The sequence below is a fragment of the Dendrobates tinctorius genome, unplaced genomic scaffold, assembly GCF_039654945.1.
Source record: "Dendrobates tinctorius isolate UK_male_01 unplaced genomic scaffold, ASM3965494v1 ptg000155l, whole genome shotgun sequence".
Taxonomy (NCBI): Eukaryota; Metazoa; Chordata; class Amphibia; order Anura; family Dendrobatidae; genus Dendrobates; species Dendrobates tinctorius.
The window spans coordinates 13,340,838-13,368,400 of record NW_027361822.1 but is presented as its reverse complement, the minus strand read 5'-3'; the positions used below and the strand labels follow the sequence as shown (position 1 = coordinate 13,368,400).

At 43.0% G+C, this 27,563-nt stretch overlaps 1 protein-coding gene across 1 annotated transcript in view; it reads right to left on the bottom strand.

Annotated features, from left to right (window-relative positions):
- Positions 1 to 27,563, bottom strand: part of LOC141051177 (uncharacterized) — a 266,826-nt gene that overhangs the window by 30,043 nt on the left and 209,220 nt on the right. The window contains exons 21-24 of the mRNA XM_073548042.1: positions 15,574 to 15,712; positions 15,269 to 15,448; positions 15,062 to 15,185; positions 7,371 to 8,464 (exon numbers count right to left, since the gene is read on the bottom strand). Of these exons, the coding sequence (XP_073404143.1) occupies positions 7,371 to 8,464; positions 15,062 to 15,185; positions 15,269 to 15,448; positions 15,574 to 15,712 (1,537 nt within the window). The remainder of the gene's footprint in view (positions 1 to 7,370; positions 8,465 to 15,061; positions 15,186 to 15,268; positions 15,449 to 15,573; positions 15,713 to 27,563) is intronic.

The following is a 27,563-nucleotide window of genomic DNA, read 5'->3' as shown; positions in this document are numbered from 1 at the left end:
CCTCCTGTATAAGCGTTGATAGGAGGAGGCGTGCGAAGATCCATATCCAAGGGTAGCCATGAGGGGATATCAATAGGAGCAATGCCAAAAGTGTCCCATATTTTGCTTAAGTCGTCAGGACTTCTCACTGTTACTTGTTTGCCGTCTCCATTTACCGATATTCCAAACGGAAACAGCCATTTATAGAGAATTTTACGCGAGCGTAGTATTTCCAATAAGGGTCTCAGGATTCTTCTCTTTGCAAGGGTCGACGGCGCAATGTCCTGGTAGAGTTGTATGGCAGATCCTTCGTAAGCGAGATTTTTAGCATCCCTTGCAGCAGACAGAATAACATTGGTGTCCACATAACTCAACAAGCCGCAGATCACATCCCTCGGGGGTTCAGAGGACTTAGGCCTGGGTCTGAGCGATCTATGGACCCTCTCAATCACAATTTGGTCGCATTTTTCTTGTGGAATTAGAAGGGCAAAGATTTCTTTCGTGGATTTTTCCAATATTTCTGCAGAAACACTTTCAGACAATCCCTTAATCCTTATATTTTTTCTGCGGCTTCTATTCTCTTGATCTTCCAAGGCCAGAAGAGAGTTATTAATCTGTTCTCTGTGGTATTCCAAATGGTCCCTCATGGCATTAGAGTGACTAATAAGAGAGGACTGAGATGCTTCAAGAGACTCCACTCTGTTACCAATATGTGACAAATCAGCTCTCATACCAGATATCTCTGTAACCAAAGGTTTTAATGCTTGGGTCAGAAGTTTTTTAAATACTGATCTAGAGAACTTCCCAGAGTCTGAGTGGGTAATGTCACTGCCTGAGACATCTTCACTTGAGTCAGAGTCCTCGACCCGTTCCTCTACCTCAGCATTAGTGTGTAGCTTTTTTTGGTGTGGGCCTAGCCGACCCTGATTTATTTTTCAAAATTTCTCCATTTCGCTTTGCCTGCCCCGATGTGCCCCAGTATCCAGCGATTTTGCACGCTCTTTATTAGATTTGACCATGTTATATTGAAGCGTGCATTTAAAGTCACCACTCGTGCATTTAGGGAAAGTCTATTAATACATGTTCATGGATGAAAATGACCTCATGTTTCTTAAAAGGTGGAGCGCTGGCATCAGTAAATAAGGCCTTGATATGGTGCCCTATATATATTTTCTCACTGCTATAGTGTGGGGTCAGGCAGGTCCCGGCGTCTCCAGAAAGGGGGAGCAGCACCCCCAAATCTCCAGTCACTAAGCACAGCAAGGAGCGCCCGACCCAGCCACCAGGAGCACCCAGCACCGCGGTCACCCTCCGATCACCAGCCAGGCCTCTGTGTCCAGCTCACCTCCTTCTCCTCCGGTAAGCAGACCTTTTCCCTTCTTCCCGCAGCGGTTAGCGGTCTCCCCTCCAACAAAGGCTGTGGCCCTCCACCTCCTCCAACGGCTCTCCGCAGTCTTCTGGCCCACGCCGCACAGGGAGAAGCAGGAAGACGCGGCAAAGATGGCGCCCGTCCACCTCCGGCGCCAAGATCCGTTCCCCGCGGCCGCTCTCCTCCCCGAGAGCCGCGGATTCCTCCACTGAAACCTCCACCACTCCCTCCTGGTCTAATTCTCTCTGGGGGGCACACCAAAACCCCCGTTAGGGTCAAAATAGGGCTCCCTTCGTGGCTGGCAGCGGGAGCAACAGCGACACACGTCCTCCCCACAAGCGATCCAGGCCACGCCCCTGTATGGCATATTTTAACAACTATTTAATAGGTTACAGTAGAGTAGAGCTCGGCCAAAAGTGTCTACCGTGTTATGGTGGCGGTTTAAAAAAATCTTTTGGCCAAAACAAAAGCTGCCGGCTATATGTGTGATCTGGTGATGGGGGGGACTGTTAATGTGTGATAGGTGAGAAGTGGAGTTTTTCCAAGAGAGAGCGTGTGGACAGTTCGAGGGGTGGAGGCTGGGGTAGAGCCTGGGCGGAGTCTCAAGGCGGCTCTGAAAATTTTGCCAGTATGGGCCCCAAAATTCCTAGTGGCAGCCCTGCGTATATGTATGATGTGTGCGGATGAGGCAGAGCCGTGGAGATGACTGAATGGGCAAACACTTGGCAAATGAGATTTAATGTAGATAAATGTAGGATAATGTACCTAGGACAGAGTAATCCTATTGCTGCACATACATTAAATGGGACCATACTCGGGACTACAGAACAGGAGGAGGACTTGGGTATTCTGGATACAAGTAAGATGAGCAGCAGCGCTCAATGTCAAGCAGCAGCTGCAAAAGAAAACAAGATTTCAGGGTGTATACAGTCATATGTAAAAGTTTGGGCACCCCTATTAATGTTAACCTTTTTTCTTTATAACAATTTTAGTTTTTGCAACAGCTATTTCAGTTTCATTTATCTAATAACTGATGGATTCAGTTATATTTCTGGATTCAAATGAGGTTTATTGTACTAACAGAAAATGTGAAATCTGCATTTAAACAAAATTTGACCGGTGCAAAAGTATGGGCACCTCAACATAAAAGTGACATTAATATTTCGTAGATCCTCCTTTTGCAAAAATAACAGCCTCTAGTCGCTTCCTGTAGCTATTGAGTTCCTGGATCCTGGATGAAGGTATTTGTGACCATTCCGGTTTACAAAACAATTCCAGTTCAGTTAAGTTTGATGGTCGCCGAGCATGGACAGCCCGCTTCAAATCATCCCACAGATGTTCAATGATATTCAGGTCTGGGGACTGGGATGGCCATTCCAGAACATTGTAATTGTTCCTCTGCATGAATGCCTGAGTAGATTTGGAGCGGTGCTTTGGATCATTGTCTTGCTGAAATATTCATCCCCTGCGTAACTTCAACTTTGTCACTGATTCTTGCACATTATTGTCAAGAATCTGCTGATACTGAGTTGAATCCATGCGACCCTCAACTTTAACAAGATTCCCGGTGCCGGCATTGGCCACACAGCCCCAAAGCATGATGGAACCTCCACCAAATTTTACTGTGGATAGCAAGTGTTTTCTTGGAATGCTGTGTTTTTTAGCCTCCATGCATAACGCCTTTTTGTATGAACAAACAACTCAATCTTTGTTTCATCAGTCCACAGGACCTTCTTCCAAAATGTAACTGGCTTGTCTAAATGTGCTTTTGCATACCTCAGGCGACTGTTTGTGGCGTGCTTGCAGAAACGGCTTCTTTCGCATCACTCTCCCATACAGCTTCTCCTTGTGCAAAGTGCGCTGTATTGTTGACCGATGCACAGTGACACCATCTGCAGCAAGATGATGCTGCAGGTCTTTGGAGGTGGTCTGTGGATTGTCCTTGACTGTTCTCACCATTCTTCTTCTCTGCCTTTCTGATATTTTTCTTGGCCTGCCACTTCTGGGCTTAACAAGAACTGTACCTGTGTTCTTCCATTTCCTTACTATGTTCCTCACAGTGGAAACTGACAGGTTAAATCTCTGAGACTTTTTGTATCCTTTCCCTGAAAAGCTATGTTGAATAATCTTTGTTTTCAGATCATTTGAGAGTTGTTTTGAGGAGCCCATGATGCCACTCTTCATAGGAGAATCAAATAGGAGAACTACTTGCATGTGGCCACCTTAAATACCTTTTCTCATGATTTGATACACCTGGCTATGAAGTTCAAAGCTCAATGAGGTTACAAAACCAATTTAGTGCTTCAGGAAGTCAGTAAAAAGTAGTTAGGAGTGTTCAAATCAAGAAAATGATAAGGGTGCCCATACTTTTGTTTAAATGCAGATTGCAAATTTTCTGTTAGTACAATAAACCTCATTTAAATCCAGAAATATAACTGAGTCCATCAGTTATTAGATATATGAAACTGAAATAGCTGTTGCAAAAAACAAAATTGCTATAAAGAAAAAAGGCTAACATTAATAGGGGTGCCCAAACTTTTACATATGACTGTATACTGTATATATGTGTGGTCAGTACAGAGGACTGGTGCATGACTTATTCCTTCCAAGGACCATACTAAGGACCAGGGGGCATTCATTACCGGTGGAAGAAAAGCAATTTCGGCTGCTAAATAGGAAAAGGTTCTTTACAGTTAGAGTAGGCAGACTGTGGAATGCCAACCACAAGAGGTAGTAATGGCAGACAATAGATTTAAAAAAAAAAGGGCTGGATGATTTCCTCTATACACATAAAACATTGCCGGTTATAGTTAAATTAGTGACAAAATGTACAATTGGTGCAGAAAGGTTGAACTTGATGGACCGGGGTACAGAACAGTGTGGAGCTGTGTGTGACAGGTACAGAGCTCCGCTATGTGCATGTATGTACAACATACATATTTGAGATGTAGGTGCACAGAGCAGAGCCATGTGTATGTGACATGTATTCAGCGGCACCTTGTATTTAATATACCTGCTGAGTAGTATATGTGTTAGGGTAGGCTCTCATCTGCGCATAAAATCGTCGCGTGCAATGTGAGAAAAAAGTGCATTCACAACAATGTTATTCAATTAGGCACTGTTCATCTGCAACTTTTTCCTCAACTGGAAATGGAGTGAGGAAAAAAAAAAAAATCGCAGCATGCTATGTATGGCCTCATAAAGCAGCCAAGACTTATCAATGCAAGTCAATGGGTGCCAGAAAAAAAAAAACCGCACAGCACACAGACAATGCGTGTGCCGTCTGATTTTTAAGCACCTACACACGAGGTCAAAATTGCTGGTACCCCTCGTTTAAGGACAGAAAAACCCACAATGGTCACAGAAATAACTTGAATCTGGCAAGAGTATTAATAAATCAAAAATCTATGAAAATGAACAAATAAAAGTCAGACATTGCTTTTCAATCATGCTTCCATAGAATTAAAAAAAAATATATATATATACACATACATACATTTATATATATATATATAACACAAGAATTAGGCCTGGACAGAAATGTTGGTAGCCCTGAAACTAATGTGACAAAAGGGACATGTTAAATCACGGTGTGTCCACTAATTAGCATCACAGGTGTCTACAATCTTGGAATCCGTGAGTGGGCCTGTATAGAGGGCTACAGTTACCACTGTGCTGTTTGGTGACATGGTGTGTATCACACTCAACATGGACCAGAGGAAGTGACGGAAAGAGTTGTCTCAGGAGATTAGAATGAAAATTATAGACAAACATGTTACAGGCTACAAATATTGGCCCCCGGCTTCCCCCCTCTGGCACAGAAAATTGCGAGGGAGCCCACGCCATTTTTTTTCAGTTTTTTTTTAAATGAAACATTGTTCATTAATAAACATGGATATGGATATATCTATGGATATATGTATAGATTTATCTATCCATATATCTATCTATCTCATATCTATCTATCCATCCCAGTAGTCCCCAACCTTTCTGACCTTGAGAGCCACATTCAGCTTAAAGAGAGGGTTGCGAGCCACATTCAGCTTAGAGAGAGGGTCGAGAGCCACATTCAGCTTAGACGGTCGCGAGCCACATCCAGCTCCCACACCCTTCAAAGTAGTGTCAACTAGAGTTGAGCGAAACAGGTCGGTCAGATTCAAAAGTCGCTGACTTTCGCCAAAGTCAGGTTTCGCCCAGCAAAACCCGACCATAGCGTGAGGTCTGCCATGCGGTCGGCGTTCCGAGCGCCAAAGTTGGATTTCACAGAATGCTTGCACGTGACTTTTTTTTTCAGCCAATGAGCAAGGACGTACACTGTGGGCAACGAGATGACATGTGCAGCGTCGAAAGAGTTTTCGCGCACTTTAGAAAAGCGGTCCGGCATGTAGGTGTGTTTACTGTCCTCCACTCCCTGCCGACTTTGCTTCCCCATTGACTTGCATTAGGTTTCGTGTTTCAGTCAGACCTTCGACTTTTCACGATAGTCGGCCGCTTTCATTCGACTCGACTTTTGATAAAGTCGGGTTTCATGAAACCCGACTCGACCCTATAAAAGGCAAAGTCGCTCATCTCTAGTGTCAACCAAAGCCTCCTCCATTACAGGTATAATGAGAACCAAAGCTTTTCCACAGAAATCGCTCCAAAGCAGTACACTGAGATCCAGGGGTTCCCACAATACCCCCATTCAGTATTCTCCCATCAAGCACTCCCAACACACTGTCACATCCAACTTTGAGCACCTCCTCCAACAGGTAGTACCATCCTCCAGTGTACCATACCTAAAGCATCTCTAAACCCCTAAGACCAGTAAATGTGCATCCAGATCTGCTCTTCTGTACAGGGCTACTCACAAAATTCACCATTATGAGATGTACTCTTCATACCTGTTTGCTAGACCTGGACCTAATGCACCAAGCTGGCAGACAGTCATGAGCCACAATTCATGGGACCGCGAGGCACATGTGGCTCCCGAGCTACAGGTTGGGAACCCCTGATCTATCCCATATCTATCCCACATCTATCTATCTATCCCATATCTATGTGTGTAATGTAAAAGAGGAGGTTGGACAAAAATGACATCACAAATCTTTTTTTTTGTTAAATAACATATCTTTATTTAGCTTACAAAAACGCATACAAATCCGCATGTAAAAAAACGCATGAAAAACCGCATGAAATCCGCATCAAAAACGCGCCTGCGTTTTCTGCCAAGAGATGCGGATTATGTGCGGCAAAATCCACACTGGAATCCGCAACGTGTGCACATACCCTTATAGTTCATACCCTCTACAAGTGCCTCTCTTCACACTGTCCTCTTACAGTGTCCCCCATATAGTGCTCAGTCACTATACTGTGCCCCCTCATCATGTTATCCTTCCTCGACATAGTGTCCCCTCTTTGCTGTGCCCCCACACTGCCCACTCTCTATACTTTCCCAAACACTATTCAGTCTCTAGCCTGTGCCCCATCACATTTCCCCCATACTGTTCCCTCATGCAATTCCCTCAATAGTCTCTTCACACCTTTCCCCCCCTCCCTATTCACATGGCCTGCTCATACATCCCCACTCCCCATACTGTTACCGCACCCATTCCCTCCCTGGCGTTCAGGGCTTCAATTGTACACACTTCTGAAAGCTCAAGTACAACTAATTGATTCTCTGAGTTGCCTGTGAGCTTGACAGCCGGCATGGAGAGGCCGACTCCCAATCCGGGAGGTGGTAAAATGCAGTCCCCGGGGAGACACATCGGACAGCATGACACAGCCCAACGGCACCTCCCTGCCTCTTGCACATGGGGTATATTTATTTATTTTTCAAATTTCTCCCAAAACATGTAACTGTATATTTTACATTATGTTTATTAGTTTCTGTAGGGTACTTGAACCAGTGATTGCCTGTACAATGATAAGTGATGGCTGGTTCTTCAATTAAATATTTTCTTTATTCTAAACATAACAGTTGCATCTCATTTCTATGATTTCTCTGATATATTTTAAGATTTATGTTATCTCTATCACATCAACATAACTTCTCCTCTACGTGACTTTTCTGATGTCTTACAAGATGTGATTTTTGGTTAAAACATTTTCCACATTCTAAACATGAAAATGGCTTCTCCCCTTTGTGAATTCTCTGATGTATGATGAGATTTATTTTAGCTCCATAGCTGTTCCCACATTCTGAACATGAATATAACTTCTCCCCTGTGTGACTTCTCTGATGTGTAACAAGATGTGATTTCTGCTTAAAACATTTCCCACATTCTGTACAAACAAATGGCTTCTCACCTGTGTGAACTCTCTGATGTGTAACAAGATGTAATTTAGCCTTATAACTTTTTGCACATTCAGAACATGAATATGGCTTCTCCCCTGTGTGACTTCTCTGATGTCTAACTAGATGTGACTTCTGCTTAAAACATTTCCCACATTCTGAACATAAAAATGGCTCCTCTCCCGTGTGAATTCTCCGATGTGCAATAAGATCTGACTTCTGGTTAAAACATTTGCCACATTCTGAACATGAATACGGTTTTTCTCCTGTGTGACTTCTTTGATGTGCAGCAAGATCTGATTTCTGGCTAAAACATTTCCCACACTGCAAACAAGAAAATGGCTTCTCCCCTGTGTGAACTCTCTGATGTCTAACAAGATTTGATTTCTGATTGAAACCTTTCCCACACTCTGAACATGAAAATGGCTTCTGACATGTGTGACATCTCTCATGCTCAACAAGATGTGATTTTTTAGTAAAACATTTCCCGCATTCAGAACATGAAAATGGTTTCTCCCCTGTGTGAGTTTTTTGATGGTAAACAAGATCTGGTTTCCGAGTGTAACATTTCCCACATTCCGAACATGAGTATGACTTCTCAGCCAGGTGAGCTCTTTGACGTTTAACATCTCTTTGGTTGTTTTTATTTTTCCTAACAGTATGTGTTGAATCAGAAGATAGGATTTTTTTAAAATAGTCAAATGATAGATCTTTCCTTGGAAAGGCTAGTGGTATATCTGGAGTAATGTTGTGATCTTTACAAGTTTCTTGTGTAATGCCATGATCATCAGCTTCAAAATCTGAAGACCTCACATGTTCCTCTGAAAATTTGATACAGCCACCTGCGAAAATTATATATTTTTTCATTAATAACATAACGTTAATATATTAATTTTTATAACATCTCTATATAAGAATGTACATTTACAATTGGAAAGACATATAACAATATACGATTAATTAATGTTGCCAAATGCCTTATAAAGCTGGTGTTTTCAAAGGCGAGAAAAGAGGAAGCTGCTACCACACACCTCCAGCATTACTCAATCTCCCTTAAGAACATAAAAATCAAGCATGTTAATGTATAGGCCTGATCCTTTTTATTTTCTACCATCTTCTGTCTGAGGAAACTTGGTCCAATCTCACTTAAATCAATGAATTTGACAGATCTTACTCTAATGTGTATAACAACCTTACAATTGTGGTGGAAGAAACAAATCACAATCTGATAGTCTCAGATCAAGAACAATTGGATAATCAAAGCACTGACTGTTTTCTTGCAGCTTTATTTCCTAGAATATATTTTGTAGAGTATATTTTTTATTCTTGGTTTCCTGATCAGGTGTCTAAAACCATTTGCCAGCCTATTAAGAAAAGTGGAAACTGTTGATTGGTGATGGGCTGGGGAGTAATAGGAATATTAAATAGTTTATTAACCTTTATTTTACCTCATTATGGTGGGTTGTGGGCGTTCAGTTTGGATGGAATTTTTCTATCTGCCCATCTTTTGAAGCTTCAAACACCAGGCTTAAAAAAGGCTATAAAAAATTATGAAAATGTCACAAGTCTAGAAGCCCAGAGCTGCTGAAGAATGTATGACAAAGCCAACCTCGTAATAAATAGTGGGACATCATGTGGCATTTATAATTAGGAGTCTTAGGGTCCCGTTACACATAGCGACGCTCCAGCGATCCCGACAACGATACGATCTGGTAAGGATCGCTGGTATGTCGCTACATGGTTGCTAGTAAGCTGTCAAACAGGCAGATCTACTCATCGACGCAGCAACGATACGGCGATCCGTATAACGACCTCGGCGGTCGTTGGGACCTTGTCACACAGCAGCTATTATGACGACTCACGCCTGCGTCCCTGAGTTCTGCGTCGCTAACAAGGTCGCTCGTCGGCATCAAACACAGCGATGCATGCGGGCCGCCAACGATCAAAAAATGGCCTAGGATATTTGAGCACGATTAGCGATATCCAGCGGGGGGGCGGTCACCACTATGTGTCACACGTAGCGAGATCACTGGCGAGGTCGCTGTTGCGTCACAAAACCTGTGACGTTTCAGCGATATCGCTAACGATTTCGTTATGTGAGACGTGGCCTTTAGTCACCTGTAATATGTGTTGGACCTCCTTCCCTTCTCCTGTGGCCAATTATTTAGTTCTAGTCCATCACAGGTTACTGTGGTAACTTGGGAAGCATTTTGTGCTTGTCAGGAGTAACTTCATGTTCCACTTATTTCAGGCTCCAGCCAGGTGCCTAACCTCTTTTAAAGTTGACTCAAAAGTCTACCTCAATCAAATTCTCTGAAACTGTGTTTTGCATCCATTACCAACAATTTTAATGCTTTTAACCAGAATGTAGCAGATGTCTTTCCTAAGAACACAGACGTCTTTCCTCCACATCAGTTATTTGATCACACCATAACCTTTCTTCCAGGTGTTGAACCACCCAAATGAAGAACTCATTATCAATCTGTCCCCGTGTTTGAGGCAATGTCTGCTTACACTAAAGAGAATTTAGAAAAGGAGTTTATCCGATACTGTGTCTGGCCAGTGGAAGCTTTGACTTCACAAAGAAAAAACATATTTATGAAACTATGCATAGACTAATGGGGTCAGAATAAAATCACTATTTAAGTGATTCATTACGCCTTATGTCTGAGCTGTCAGAATGAACTATTGGTTCTACCATCTTCACCAAAATAGACCTGCATGTATACTACAAACTAATCCACATTAAAGAGGGATTACCACATTAAATGGAAGACCATATTCGACAGCCATAATGGTCACTATGAATATCTTGGCATGCATTATCATTTATGTATTACACTAGCTGTGTTCCAGCATTTCGTCGATGAAATTTTCCATGACATCTTGTATGTATCACTTGGTACGTCAATCAGCTTTCCACAGAGACTTCTTACCTCTGCACATAGCATTCACTTGGTATGTCTCTCAACTAACCCCCTGCTTTACCCCAGTATTATTTATGACCTTGTTTACTTTGGCTTGATCATTTGCATCTGGTCCACTCTAAATTATCTGACCAAGAGGAGCACAGACCACTCCTCTCAGCTTCACACCTGAATGCACTTTGTAGCACATATATTGCATAGCACAAGTCTGCAGTGTGTATCCTAGAAGAGTGTATCTTAAAAGTGTGAAATGATATGAAAATATGAATTAATCCAGAATTGAACCAGAAGGGAACAGAAGGTAACTGGAAAGAGTCACTGCAAACAATGTTTTTGTTTGTCTCCACTCTGACCCCTATAATCCTTCACTTTCTGCTAAACCCACTAAGCCCTACACCAAGCAAGGAACTGTTCATCTCTTCTTCAATCCTTCCAATCCATCTCGCCTCTTCCTCAGATTTGTTCCTCAATATACAATCCTCTGTCTCCAAACACAGACAGCCCCCTCATGCCCTCTCCTGCTCCCACCTGCTAACACTCTCTCTGCTCCTCCTCACTGCCGGCGATATCTCTCCAAATCCTGGTCCTCCTCACCACATTCCCACAGTCACTTCTACCGCCCAATCACAACTTTCCGTAACCACTCCAATCTTATACACATTCGCCCAGCCCCAGCTTCCCCAGTCCCACTAACAGGAGCTCTGTGGAACGCTCGCTATGTCTGCAACAAACTTTCTTTCATCCATGATCTTTTTATTACTAACAAACTTTCCTTCCTCGCCATCACCGAAACCTGGCTCACCTCCTCTGACACAGCCTCTCCTGTTGCACTCTCATATGGTGGATTCCACCTTTCCCACACCCCCCCACCCCAGCTGCAAGCATGGTGGAGGAGTTGGTTTTCTCCTGTCAGATAACTGCTCCTTCACCCCAATCCCACTGCCGCCCTCTGTTACCCTCCCTTCTTTTGAGGTGCACTCTGTGCGCATCTACTCCCCCTCCAACCTCCAACTAGCTGTCATATACCGCCCTCCAGGGTCAGCCACCACCTTCTTTGACCACTTTCCCACCTGGCTACTTCATTTCCTTTCCACTGATATCCCCACTATCATCTTGGGCGACTTCAACATCACCATTGACACTTCCCTCTCAGCTGCCACTAAACTTTTATCTCTCATTTCCTCCTTTGGCCTCACTCAATGGTCTTCTGCAGCCACTCACAAAGATGGCCACACACTAGACCTCATCTTCACCCGCCTCTGTTCCCTATCTAGCCTCTCTAACTCACCTCTTCCTCCCTCTGACCACAACCTACTTACATTCTCTTCCCTCTCCTCCTCAGGTCCACAATCCCCACCTCAAAAACTCGCACACCCTCGCAGAAATCTTCAACACCTAGACCTACACTCACTGTCTGAATCCCTCCTCCCTCTTACAGACATAAGTTCCCTACACAATGCGGATGCCGCTGCTGCTCTATATAACACCACAATAGCTGTAGCTTTGGAATCAGTTGTCCCTCTCAAACATACCAAAGCTCCCAAAATCAATAGACAGCCCTGGCACACCAGTCTGACCAAAGAACTGAGGCGGGCTTCCAGGGCTGCTGAGCGGAGATGGAAAAAATCCCACTCCAATGAGGACTTCATCACATTCAAACAGTCCCTCACTACTTTCAAGGTCACACTCGCTGCAGCAAAACAAACCTACTTCTCATCTCTCATATCCTCCCTGTCTCACAACCCTAAACAGTTATTCAACACCTTCAAATCTCTCCTCCACCCCCCAGCACCTCCTCCCTCTCCACTCATCTCAGCTGAAGACTTTGCCTCATTTTTCAAGAAGATTGATAACATCAGAGACAGTTTTGGTCAACAACCCCCAGTGCCCTTCCTCCTACCTGCCCTGCCCTCCTCCTCCAAAACCAACTTCTCCACCATTACAGAAGATCGACTCTCCACTCTACTCTCAAGATCACATCTCACTACCTGTGCACTTGACCCGATCCCATCCCACTTCATCCCAAACCTCACCAGTCTTCATGCCAACCCTAACCCATCTCTTCAACCTATCACTAACAACTGGTGTTTTCCCCTCAAGCTTTAAACATGCCTCAATCACACCTATCCTCAAAAAGCCCTCTCTTGACCCATCCTCTGTATCTAGATATCACCCTATATCACTTCTCCCCTATGCCTCAAAACTACTGAAACAACACGTCCATCTTGAACTATCCTCCCACCTCTCTTCTTGCTCCCTCCTTGACCACTTGCAATCCGGCTTCCGACCACACCACTCCACTGAAACTGCCCTAACTAAGGTCACCAATGACCTACTAGCCGCCAAGACCAAGCGACACTACTCTGTCCTCCTCCTCCTAGACCTGTCCTCTGCCTTTGACACAGTGGACCATTCCCTATTACTACAGACCCTCTCATCTCTTGGTATCATAGACTTGGCCCTATTTTGGATTGCATCACACCTAGCAAACCGGACATTCAGCATCTCCCATTAACACACCACCTCCTCACCACGCCCCCTATCCGTCGGAGTCCCGCAAGGTTGAGTCCTAGGGCCTCTGCTCTTCTGTTTACACCTTGGGCCTCGGACAGCTCATAATCTCATGACTTTCAGTATCATCTCTATGCTGATGACACACAGATCTACATCTCTGGACCAGATATCACCTCCCTACTAAACAGAATCCCTCAATTTCTGTCTGCTATTTCATACTTCTTCTCCGCTAGATTTCTAAAGCTTAATATGGACAAAACAGAATTAATCATCTTTCCCCCATCTCACGTGACCCCCCCAATGGACCTATCCATTAAAGTAAACGGCTGCCCACTCTCTCCAGTCCCACAAGCTCGCTGCCTTGGGGTTATCCTTGACACTGATATCTCTTTCAAACTACATATCCAAGCCCTTTCCACTTTCTCGCAACTTCCAACTCAAAAATATTTCACGGATCCGTGCATTCCTCAACCAAGAATCTGCAAAAACCCTAGTCCATGCCCTCATCATCTCCCGCCTTGACTACTGCAACCTCCTGCTTTGTGGCCTCCCCTCTAACACTCTCGCACCCCTCCAATCTATTCTTAACTCTGCTGCCCGATTAATCCACCTGTCCCCCTGCTATTCCCCGGCCTCTCCCCTCTGTCAATCCCTGCACTGGCTCCCCATTACCCAAAGACTCCAGTTCAAAACCCTAACCGTGACATACAAAGCCATCCACAACCTTGAGTCCTCCGTACATCTGTGACCTAGTCACCCGGTACTTACCTGCACGAAACCTCCGATCCTCACAAGATCTCCTTCTGTACTCCCCTCTTATCTCCTCTTCTCACAATCGCATACAAGATTTCTCCCGCACATCCTCCCTACTCTGGAACTCTCTACCACAAAATATCAGACTCTCGCCTACCATGGAAACCTTCAAAAAGAACTTGAAGACCTACCTCTTCCGACAAGCCTACAACTTGCAGTAACCACCGCTCCACCAAACCGCTGCATGACCAGCTCTACCCTCGCCTACTGTATCCTCACCCATCCCGTTGTAGATTGTGAGCCCTCGCGGGCAGGGTCCTCTCTCATTCTGTACCAGTCGTGACTTGTATTGTTTAAGATTACTGTACTTGTATGTATTACGTATACCCCTCCTCACATGTAAAGGGCCATGGAATAAATGGCGCTATAATAATAAAGAATAATAATAATTTATTCATCTATCTGGATGATATTGTAATCTTCTTGGGATACCTAGTCTCACCTAGTGTTCATGTCTGCTCAATTTTGTTGAGACTCCGTCAAAATCATCTTTATGCTGAGCTGGAAAAAAATGTCTTTTTGAGCATCATGGATTACCATTTCTATCCTCTCATCTGGAGGTCCGTGTATGGACCAAGAGTAAGTTCCTGCTATGTTGGATTAGCCACAACCCGCTGGTCTCAAAGCTCTCTAAAGATTTCTCCGCTTTATAAATGATTTCCTCCAGTCCATTAAAATTCACTCTTAAGTGGTGCTTCTCTTACAGTCCTCACTTAAAAAGGCGCTAATTCTTGTACCTGATCAGATTTCGCTAAATCTTATTTTTCAATTTCAAAAAAATACCTTGATCTCTTCCTTGAACTGGATGACTCTGCTATTTGTGTAGCAGCAGTCCTTTGGTCCTCTGTAAATTATCCCTTACTGTCAAGGCAGTCCCTGTTTCTGCCACTGATGCTGACAAAGTAAACTAGTCCATTACAATGATAATTCCATCTCTCACATTATCATAAAACAGACTTTTAAGGTCGACTTCACGCATCTATGTGATGTCTGACTATTGAAATATCACTGCTCTCAGCAACCTTGCTCTTGTCAAGAGATAATTCATATTGCATTTTCACTCTTACTAGATGATTAATTATCTCATGCTTCTCAAATTTGGGTATTTGCAAATAAGATTTAAAATAAAATTACATTCCAGAAGGCTAGCATCAATGGAAGTGTGTATTTAGTCCTGTCTATTACCTGGTGATGTGAGGGGCTGGGGAACCTCCATCATGACATCCTTGTACAGATCTTTGTGTCCTTCTAAATACTCCCACTCATCCATGGAGAAATAGATGGTGACATCCCGACACCTTATAGGAACCTGACACATACAATGATACCGTCATCTCCCCAATCCCTTCATAGCGTTACTGTATAATGTCCCAGCATTCCCAGAAGTGTCACCTCTCCAGTTAGCAGCTCAATCATCTTGTGGGTGAGTTCTAGGATCTTCTGGTCATTAATGTCCTCATGCATCATAGGGGGTGGTGGAGACCCCATGATTGGGCTGAGGGTTTTTCCCCATCCCTCAGACACAGCGGCCTGACAGCGCTCACTAGAGGTCTTCTTCACCACTATGTAGTCCTGGTTATGGAGAGACACATTAATAAATCTCACTACAGACATTTCCAGAGTCCTCACCTCTCCAGTTCTGTCTGTTATTCCCATAGATAAGAATGATGTAATGTGAAATCATCAGAATCTCTCACCTCTCCAGTAAGTTGGAAGAGGATCTCTAGGGTGAGGTGTAATATCCTCTCCGCCATCTTGTCTCTGTCCTTATGGACCAACCAGGAAAATTCTCTTATATAGAAGATCTCCACTGAGAGAATCCGATATTGTAGGAACCTGAATGGGAGATAATGAACTGAAATAACACCATAAAAAATCCTATATGTAACAATACAATTACTGAGGTACTAAGGGGAAATATATGAAGAATGGAGGGATCATAAGTTTTATTGTGTATTGCTGATTGTCAAGGTTATTGGCTATAGCTGCTGTCTTTTAGTAGTGGCCAATCTCCTAAGCAAGAAGGTCAGCTCTTTTCTATAGAGCTTGTAAACAAACACAGCTCGGAAACTGGCTGGATTGGAGGTTTTTTTGGCAGCACACAGTTTGGGCAAGCAAGACAACCATGCTGTTGGCCTGAACTGTCAGCCATTCAGGTGCGCAACCCCTACACAAAGCAGAAAATACATAACTTGAGAAAACCACCATAAACAGATTATTGTTGGCTCATGCAACTTATCTAATATATATGCTGGCTTCCTGACAGATGACATTACAGGAGATAGGGATTGGTAATTTTGTATTCAAAGACTTGAACCTTTTGATCTGTAGGGAGATAAGCCACCAGAGGAATCTCGTAGAAGATTACTTTGGAAGCAAATGGGAAAAAAATAATCAGCTCAAAAGGTCTGTGTGGCAAAATGACAAATTTGAGAAATAGAATGCAGTTTTAAAGGATACCTGTCAGCTGGAGTTTGGACTATTGAATCCATATGAAGAAAAAAGGTCGCACTCGACAGGATGAAATATAGCTCCTTTATTGACACGTAGTTACATGTCAGGCCAGAGTAGAGTGGCAAGAGTGTTCACAAGCTGACAACGGCCGTTTCGCGCTGTTCTAGCGCTTCCACGGGTCGGACCATCAGCTGATATATGGTAATAGCGGTGCCGTCCGCGACTTCTATTTTTTAACTCATGGAGTTTGGACTATGCATCCTTACGAAAACCATGTTATGGAAGGTTTTATTTGCTGTATTAGCATGGTTTGCGTTATGCTGAGTTATTATAACATAAAATTATATTTTCTATGTGGGCATGCTATATTATAGTAACCCTGATCTAATTTGTTTTGGTATCATCTGGTGTAGTAGTTTTGAATGAGCATTGAAGATCTTCATGGTTACTTGATTAGCACTGGGGCTTTCAAATCTATATCATAATTGACGATGTTGCCGTAAATTTAACCCTTTGATAAAATGTGCTGCAAACTTGCACAATTTCCAAAGATGTAATACTTCGAGATCAGTAAATCAGTTTGAAGCAAATAGAATTTACTGCAATTCTTTTGTGATTTACGAAAAATATTTAGAATTGAGAGTCCTCAGTGGTTGAAACCATCTTTTCAGTTAGCCATTAAAAGGTAACAAATTGCAAGCTTTCGAGACTGCTCAGGTCTCTTCATCAGGCTAGACTAATACAACATCTGAAGAATCACATATTTATACACAAGACAGCACAGAAATAACGCAATGGATAAGACAAGTGATGTGAAGCAGAATTGTCATTATGGGAGAGAGATAAACATAAATATTGGAACAGTTCATAGATAAGGCGTGTGAAAGTTTTATTGTCCTCTGATGGGGTCTGACTGTGTTGTGTGATGACCCCAGAAGGTCTGAAGAGAAAATTCATTAATTGATGTAAAAAGACATAAATCCATGCGACACATTCATTCCTGCACAGTGTGTCAAAGGCTGTCATAAATTTATACTCCCAGACCCTCCTGTGTCTCCGAGACTTAAAATTACCTTTTAATACAAGTAATTTAATGCCCATCATGCTATGACCGGGGATATAAAAAAGTTTTGCCACAGGTAGATCCATTCTTTTTTCTCTTATTGTGTGACGATGAGAATTCATCCTTGTTCTCAGTGTTTGCCCTGTCTCCCCCACATACAGACCCCCAGTTGGACATTTAGTACAAATGATTAGGTACACCACATTAGATGTGATGCAGCTGAAAGTACCTGGGATGTTGAAGTCCTGATGTGAATTGGGGATCTTTATCTTGTCCATGGTCATTATAAATGGACAGGTTTTACATTTTTATGGTTGCAAGGAAAGGTTCCTATGGTAATTCTTCCTAATTCAGCAATGTGTGAATTTTTCTTAGGGCCAGGAAGAGGTTAAAAAAAATTATTATACTCACCTTGCCCCTTAGGCTGGGTTCACATACAGTTTGCAACTATGTCCAGTGGCTCTGTTGGGACTTACGTCCTACTACATCTTGCTGCCCACCTCAACTAGGCGATAGAGCTGAAAATGATGCACGACAGACAACACTGTGACACTGTCTGCATCATTATAGTCAATGGCCCCGTTGGCACATACACCTGAATCCTTTGTCTTGGGAATTCGGCTATAAGCCCCAACGGAGCTACTGAATACAGTGACAAGGGCTATGTGAACCCAGCCTTAGTTGTTCCACCACAACAGCTCTCTACTGCTGCATGGTCTTTCGTTGACTCTTTTAATTTAGCTTAAGTCTTTTTTCTCTACAGTCTTTCCTCTCCAGCACCTGTTCTCAGACTAGGACTCGCAGTATGTCATGTGAGGCCAAGTCCGTGTCGAAAAGTGAAGACTGAAGAGAAGACCAGGACTGGATGAAGCCAGCAGAGGTCTCAGTGGCAAAACAGGTCAGGTAAGTCAAATAAAAAAGTTTAACCGCTTTGTTTTCTATGCCCTGGGGCCAGGAGAGATTTCACAGCATAACATACTTTTATCAGCAATCAGGGCACGTAAGATTCACACTGAATATATTCAATCCAAATCGAATTTTCCAGCCTAATTCAAATTTGAATTTCAGCAGATTTGCTCATCTCTGGAATAGTTTCAAAGTGAATGTCAAGAGTACATTCCCTCAGTAGTAAATGCACCTGTGGATTTCAGGGAGGGAACATAACCCAATGGTGTGTTCCCATGGGGCATCTCCACTGATGACCTCCTGCGGTAGAAACGCCGCAGGGAAATCTATTACTATATCTACTGCAGAAATCTTTTTGGAAACGGTGGTCAAGTCGCTTGTTTCACCCTTTGCGTTGTATCTAGAGGACAATCTGCAGCAGACACGGACGTGATATGGATTTCTGCAGACTGGATCATTTACACTGCGGATGTTCCGACCATATGGAGCAAATCCCGAGATCATTTTCTTTAGTAATCAGTTTCACTCAGTGTAAGTAACACCACGATAACCATGATTGTTTCCTTTTAAATAATGTGGCCGTTTTCATCTTGAATTGAGCCCCCTACGCCAAGACTTTTGGGGTGTCATGTTTTCAGACAACAGAGGGGGTCCATTCATCATTTCGTACTCCATTCTTTAATAAAGGTCCACTGTGATAAGATATACCATGAGCCTTTTGATTAAAGGGACTGTTAGCCAGACTTTCAGTAAAATGCCAGATGTGGAGCAGGACAGGATACGGAAAAACAACTCAAGCAATAACTACTGGGCAAAACTGTCACTGAAAAAGTCCTGGGTGTATGGGTGGACGACAAACTCACATTTAGTGGCCAGTGTCAGGCAGCTGCTGCAAAGGCAAATAAAATAATGGGATGCATTAAAAGAGGCATAGATGCTCATGAGGAGAACATAATTTTACCTCTATATAAGTCACTAGTGCGACCACACATAGAATACTGTGTACAGTTCTGGTCTCCGGTGTATAAGACAGACATAGCTGAACTGGAGCGGGTGCAGAGAAGAGCGACCAAGGTTATTAGGGAACTGGGGGGTCTGCATTACCAAGACAGGTTATTACAATTGGGGTTATTTAGTTTGGAGAATCGAAGGCTTAGGGGTGATCTTATTACAATGTATAAATATATGAGGGGACAGTACAAAGACCTTTCTAATGATCTTTTTACTCTTAGACCTGTGACAGTGACAAGGGGGCATCCTCTACGTCTGGAGGAAAGAAGGTTTAAGCATAATAACAGACGCGGATTCTTTACTGTAAGAGCAGTGAGACTATGGAACTCTCTGCCATATGATGTTGTAATGAGTGAATCCCTACTAAAATTTAAGAGGGGGCTGGATGCCTTTCTTGAAAAGTATAATATTACAGGGTATATACACTAGTTTCCTTAGTGTTGCGTTGATCCAGGGAGCTAGTCTGATTGCCGTATGTGGAGTCGGGAAGGAATTTTTTTCCCCAATGTGAAGCTTACTGTTGCCACATGGGTTTTTTTTGCCTTCCTCTGGATCAACATGTTAGGGCAAGTTAGGATAGGATATGGGTTGAACTAGATAGACTTAAAGTCTCCCTTCAACCTTAATTACTATGTTACTATGTTACTGTATTTCATCGATTTTGAGTACTGCGACACACAGAAATTATCTTTCCAAGTGCACTTGCAGTCCTCGTCTCCTCTTCGCTTCTCCCCACCGATGCCGCTCCTCGTTTCTTGATTGATGGAGGAGACTGAAGTTCTGCTGCATAAAGTCACTTATCAGCAAGCAGGGAACGGTGAAGGTGGTGAGAAGTTGAGGACTGCAAGTGCATCGATACTCCCACCAGTGCACTTGCGAAGATAATTTGCACTTAAAATATACACTAATACCAGTACAACCCGGCACTATACAGCAATGATTGGGGATGTGTCATTGCACCCTACACTATCCTGCACTACCTATGGTTTCTTGGTGAAAGTCTTAAGATCCCTTTTAAATTGGCTGATTTTTTGGCTGAGAATCATATTCTGAAATCTACTGCAGAAGTTCCTCAATAACTTTCACAACTTTTAATAGTAAATCTGGTAAACCAAGCCCCTTCTACTTTGTTACTTTTTCTAATTGTTGCGGAAATATAAAAGGATAGATATATATATATATATATATATATATATATACACACACATATCGTGCTCATTAGTCATGAGGCTGAAGTTGGTTCCTTATTCGTCAGTTTCTTATTCTGCAATTTTTTCTTTTCTGTTTTTTTATAGGTTTAACAATAAAAAAAATAAGCATCACAATAACAAAAAACAATGCAGCGAGGAGCCCTGATGTGAATACACTTAAAATCAGCAACAAAAATTATAAAACTGGCACAAAAATGGGCATCAATGTGGGCACCAAAGGGCATTAATTAAAAGGTTAAATGACTTTGGGCCACTGGTTTCACACTGCAGACGTATAGAACAGGGAGCCCCACATCAAAAACAAGTCTCTCCAGCCTTGCCCAAATGGGTTCTGGGTATCAGAATTGGCATCATATTGGGCAAACAGTCGATTTTCACAGGTTTAAATAAGTAATTGGTGTCTTTAAGGGGTTAAATGACTTTTGGGCCACTGACCTCACACTATGAGTAGACAGAAAGTGATGCCCGGCCTCAAACCTAGGTCCATCCAGCCTGGCCCAAATGGGTTCTGTGTTATGAATGGGAAACCGAGGAGGAAAAAAAGACAACAAGCTAAGTCTCAAAAAAACCAGAGAAGTTGGTAACTATGCAGATTGCAGATCCCTGATCTTAACCGCACAACTAGCAGCAGTTGTGGAGCGTTCCTACGTTGGTCCTAGACGCCCCGTCACAACCGGAGAACTACATAAGCCTAAAGCTGGAAAAGAGGAAAACTAACTGAGCAGACCCCAAAGCAAAGACAGCCCCCCACATGTATTGACGGTGAAGCAAGATGAAAATACAAACAAAGGCAGGAAAATAGGCTGAGCAAATGATGGGGCCCGGCTAACTAAAAAGGACAGAAAAGGAAAGACACTGTCTGCAATCTGCCAAAAAAAACCCTACAAAAATATTGTCCAACACTTCTGATAGCAAAATTAACCCTGAAGTCACTAGACTTCTAAACCTATATCAGCACTCTGTAATATTCTGAGACATTGCAAAAAAGAGGCCAATCTAATAAGGGACAAAAAGCCTTATATCCAGTCTGATACTCCAGAGATCCAATCGTTATCTTCCTCATCAGGTGGCAGATCACTACCCCTTAAACCAACCGCACTACCTCCTGTCACCAACAGAGGGAGAACGGAAGGGGAACTCTCAACTGGTGGAGCAGAAAATGAGTTCATGACAGTTCTGGGCATCAGAATTGGCATCACAGTGGGCAAACAGCCAATGTTCACAGATTTTAATAAGTACCTGATGTTTTTAAGGGGTTAAACGACCTTAGGCCACTGATCTCACACCACCATTACATACACAGTAAGGCTGGAGCCACACTAGCGATTTAAAAATCGGTCCGATTTTGAGGCAGGAGAGTTGGATGAGTGTAATGCAACTGTCATGCGAGTGTCATGCATTTATTATGTGAGTACAATCCGATTTTTCACACCTAGCATCTGATTTACATCCGAATGCAGTGCGATTGCAATCAGACTGCAACGCGATTTTAACATGAGCTTTTACATAGAGAAATGTTCTAAATCAATTACATAGTTTTAAAATGAAATATTCTTCAAAACATATATACAGTATATATATATATATATTTTAGATACATAGATAAATTTAAAGCTGGCAAATGATCTGCCATGTACATTTTAACCACAGAGTGACAGGTTAGATTACAATAGATACAATATATATACCCACACATGTATTCTAAGGTAGCGCTCATTGAGTGCATTGGGCGACACTTGGCTGAAGATAAGCCTGTGCCGGACCTGGTTTTTCTCATAAATCAGTCCATGTGGCTTATTAATTAGACAGCATAAACCATGAACAGCAAGTCTCATATCACAACAGAAGAATGTTCATGTAGAGCTCCGCTCTCTTAGCCCTGTGGTCACACAGGCTGTGCTTTGTCCAACAATCAGGCTCTTATAGCCTCACAGTTATTTCCCCTGTCTGGGGTTACCTCTTAGTTAACATAAGAAGAGAAGGAAGATCCGGCACTGAATATGTGCATTATATACGTATAAATATGTAAATACATAACAAATTTCAAATAACATAATAATCTTAATCATAATACATAGAAATTCACACTCCTCAAAGGAGAACACAAAAAAAAAAAAACCCAGACTCAATACTCAATAGAAATACATTTTATGTAGTCTCAAAGTAAAGGGAATAGAAAGGGTAGCAAACCCCCCCAGAGGGGGTGACTGGGAATATTTACTACATTGTCGGGAAGCATTTTGGATACTTGCGCTTAATGCACGGTACCCGCAAGGTTTAAATTATAGGAATGATCTTATGTATTTCTATTGAGTATTGAGTCTGGGTTTTATTTTTTTTTTGTTCTCCTTTGAGGAGTGTGAATTTCTATGTATTAAGATTATTATGTCATTTGAAATTTGTTATGTATTTACATATTTATACGTATATAATGCACATGTTTTTGTATACTCTATGTGTTTTGTCTGTTGGTGTTCAGGTGTTTTTTTCAAGCAAGGGAGCGACTCCACCGGTAATTTGAGGGCTTAATTGCCTGCCTCTTTGATTACACACACGTGTGGAGTCTCTCGGTTGGTTGAGAATGTTTATAACTAGTCTGCAATTCATTTTGTCTTATGCCTCTGAAGAAGAACCTGTTGTGAGGTTCGAAACGCGTAAGGCGTGGGGGTCTTCTTCCCCTGTTTTTATTATGAAAATATGTGAATAAAGCTTTTCCGTGGATTTAATTAAGTCTTCAGTGCCGGATCTTCCTTCTCATGTTTGCTAAACATGGTGGTCAGCCATTTGATCCATAGGCACGACCGGCTTACTGGACTATTTTTGGTGAGCACAAATCCCTTTCCCTATTTTTCAAGGTTACCTCTTAGTTGCTTCTCGCTGCGGACGTCCATTCCCTCCTGGGGACTGTCCGATACACACAGGCCTCACTTGGTCAGCGGCCTCCTCACATGCTCTTCAGGAAGGCAGCACTTCATCCAGCACGTTGGCCTTCCAGGACCTTCCACACGGACAAATCAGATTCAGGCACTCACTCTCATGTGACCTACCATGGTCACCTTATATGGTCCGTAGCCACGTCCACATGGCTATGACGTCATTGCAGGACCTATCTTAGACACTCAGCCATACACACACATATACATGCTTACTATTGGCGTTTAGCCACACGCCCCTGGGTGGGTTTGTAGGTGACTGGTCCCACCGGTCTCACCAGCCACCTGGAAGCTCCCCGATACATTGTAACAAAACATCAGCAGTACGTCTGATTAGCACATGTTCAAGCTTCCATCCTAGTGCCACCCACCCTGGGATACATAACGGTCATTTACCATCCTGGCGTTCATCCTATGTCCATTACCACAATGGATATGCCTGTGTGCATGACCTATACAGCGCCCCTAGCTGTCACTGCACCACAATATATATATAGCCTAGAATGGGGCCATGAATATTGACCCTACCTGGCTACAAACACCAGCTCTCAGCTCCCCCAGAAATGGCGCATCTGTAAGATACGTGAATTCCGGTACTTAGCCTCTCTCTTCCCACTGCCCTGTCGTGGTGGCAAGTGGGGTAATAGTTTGGGGGTTGATGTGACCTTTGTATTGTAAGGTCACATCAAGCCCGGCTTAGTAATGGAGAGGTGTCAATAAGATACCTATCCATTATTAATCCTATAGTTGTTACAGGTTCAATAAAGACACAGCCAGAATAAAGTATTTTAATGAAATAAAACACTAAACACAGTTTGCCATCTTTATTATCCAGCTAATCCATGCGACGCCCTCGTTCTCCTGTAATAAATAAATTAAAAAAAAGTTATACCATACCTGTCCAGCATTCTGTCCCACGCAGTAATCCATATCTGGGGAAAATACAGTTTGCAACAGGAGAGGTGCTAAGATGCGTTGCCTGGGCGTAGTAACTAACTGTGGTTAGTTATAACAAATTATAAAGATTACCCTCCATCGCATAGTCTAGTGACCATATACCAATCAAACATCCTCCATTCCAGTACCCATATACATATCACACATCCTCCATCCCATAGTCCAGTGCCCATATACCCATCATACATATTCTCCATCCCATAGTCCCATGCCCGTATACTCATCATATCCTCCATCCCATAGTCCAGTGCCCATATACCCATCACACATCCCCTCCATCCCATAGTCCCGTGCCCATATACCCATCACACATCCTCCATCCCATAGACTAGTGCCCATATACCCATCATACATATCCTCCATTCCATAGTCCCATGCCCATATACCCATCACACATGCCCCATCCCATAGTCTCTTGCCCATATACCCATCTCATCCTTCATCCCATAGTCCCGAGCTGGGTGGCACTGAACAGGGAGTTCCTGGAGATGTGCTGTTATGTAACCTGGCAGTGTGGCCGCTGATGATGCGATTTTCTACGCTGGCAACAATAGAGCACGGCAGTAATAGAGGAGGGGGTGATTCATATCTGTCATGCGCTCTCTGCTCCTTTCGTGGGGGCAGACAACGGCTAGGAGCTTATAGAATCATAGAATCGTAGAGTTGGAAGGGACCTCCTGGGCCATCTGGTCCAACCCCCTGCTCAAAGCAGGATTCGCTAAATCATCCCAGTCAGATGTCTGTCCAGCCTCTGTTTGAAGACTTCCATTGAAGGAGAACTCACCACTTCTCGTGGCAGCCTGTTCCACTCATTGATCACTCTGTCAAAAAGTTTTTTCTAATATCTAATCTGTGTCTCCTCCCATTCAGTTTCATCCCATTGCTTCTAGTCTTTCCTTGTGCAAATGAGAATAAAGTTGATCCTTCTAAAATGTGACAGCCCCTGAGATATTTGTAGACAGCTATTAAGTCTCCTCTCAGTCTTCTCTTTTGCAAACTAAACATTCCCAAATCCTGCAACCTTTCCTCATAAGACAGGGTTTGCAGACCGGTCACCATTCTGGTCGCTCTTTTCTGAACTTGCTCCAGTTTGTTGATGTCTTTTTTAAAATGTGGTGCCCAAAACTGGACACAATATTCCAGATGAGGTCTGACCAAAGAGGAGTAGAGGGAAATAATGACTTCACGTGATCTAGACTGTATGCTTCTGTTAATACATCCTAGAATTGCATTTGCCTTTTTTGCTGCTGCATCACACTGTTGACTCATATTCAGTCTGTGATCTATTAGTATACCCAAGTCTTTTTCACATGTGCTGTCACTTAGCCCTATTCCTCCCATTCTGTATATGCTTTTTTCATTTTTATTGCCCAGATGTAGTACTTTGCATTTCTCCCTGTTAAAAACCATTCTGTTAGTTGCTGCCCACTTCTCCAGTTTATTTAAATCTTTTTGAATCCTCTCTCTCTCTTCTCTATTATTAGCTATCCCTCCTAGCTTTGTGTCATCAGCAAATTTAATCAGTTTACCCTTATGTTCCCGGGGATGCTAGATGTCTCCCACCCGATCAGTGTCTGCTGATGTGTTGTGGAGTGTGAAAACTGTTGCTCATAGCAACCAATCACAGCTCAGCTTCTTTTAAACAGCTCTGGTGACATGAAAGATGCTTAGTGATTGGTTGCTATGTGGAGTGGGCATGGCTTGATACACGCACACACATACACTCAGTTTATACTATATATATATATATATATATACACAAAAAAGAACAGTGTAGCACATGTGCATGAATCTAAGCCATGTGAAAACACTAAAAACATTCAATTTAGCAAAATTTTCCAAAATTTTTTTTTTTACTTACACTAATAGATGAAAAAATGAAGGTTCTTAGTGCATAAATTGGCCAATTCATGTATGTCTACCAACCATGGCAAGGTGACCTCCCTCTGATGGGTGCTCTACACTACAAGCCACTTCCGGGCCTCTAGCCTACAATTTTGGACAAACATGTCACTACTGGGCTAAGCCTACAATTTATGGACTGGCAGAGCTGATTGCGGCACCTGCAAGGCCAATGGGAGGTGTTATGATTAGATCACCGAGGAGGACCGCCAGGGAATAAGTTAGGCAACCAGATAACCAGAAAAGTTGGTAACTTAGCGGACCCCTAAAACTAAGACACAACTAGAATTATCCGTGGGACGTACCTACGATGCCCTAGATGCCTCAGCACAGCCAAATGATTAACTAAGCCTAATGCAAGAAAGGGGAAAGCTAACTGCCCCGGAGTAGAACCCCAAAGGAATAGATAGCCCCCAAACATATTTTGCCGGTGAGACAAGATGAGGCACAAACACAGGCAGAAAATAGAGTGAGCAAATGATGGGGCCCAAACTGTCTAGATAGAACAGGACAGGAAAGATACTGTCTGCAATCACGCAAAAAACCCTAAGAAAAATCCAACACGTCTGATATGCAAAAATACTGAGGCCACACGACCTCTCCCCCACTAGATCAGAATTCTGGTGTAAACGGGAAGCAAAACAAAGATACTGATATAACAGGGGATTAGCAATACTGAACAGACTGACATGAGCTGTGGCATATGGAGCGGGGTCCAGCACAGGTCCCAGCAGGGAACAATGCTGGACCCGCACAGCAAAGTAGAAAGCAGAGAAAGGCAAACACTGGATCAAATGCAAAAAGATTCCAGTAAACAAATAACTTATTCTGAATGATGCAGGACCAAGCAGGGGGCAAGCGGACTTCAAAATGCACAGGAAGAAAACCAAATTACCAGCGACAACTGAGGGAAGCTTGCTCACTTAAATCTTCCCAGTCTGTAACACCTGACCTCCAATCATCCTCTTCAGGTGATTGACTTCTGTCAACTCGACCAGCTCCATTACCCGCAGCAACCACCAGAGGGAGCCCAAACTCAGAAGTCAGGTCACAAGTGTTCACAACAGGGAGGGGTGCAAGATCAGACTGAAGGCAGCCAGCATCCAGTATTGTAAGAGAATGGTCAGCCATAATATACTGAGAGGCCAAGATGAGTCAGGCAGCCATCTTGTCAAAAGTTAGAGAAGATTCAACTTTTACAAAAGAGCTAATAAAATGTACTAAATGGAGGATGGAAAATGAGATCATGT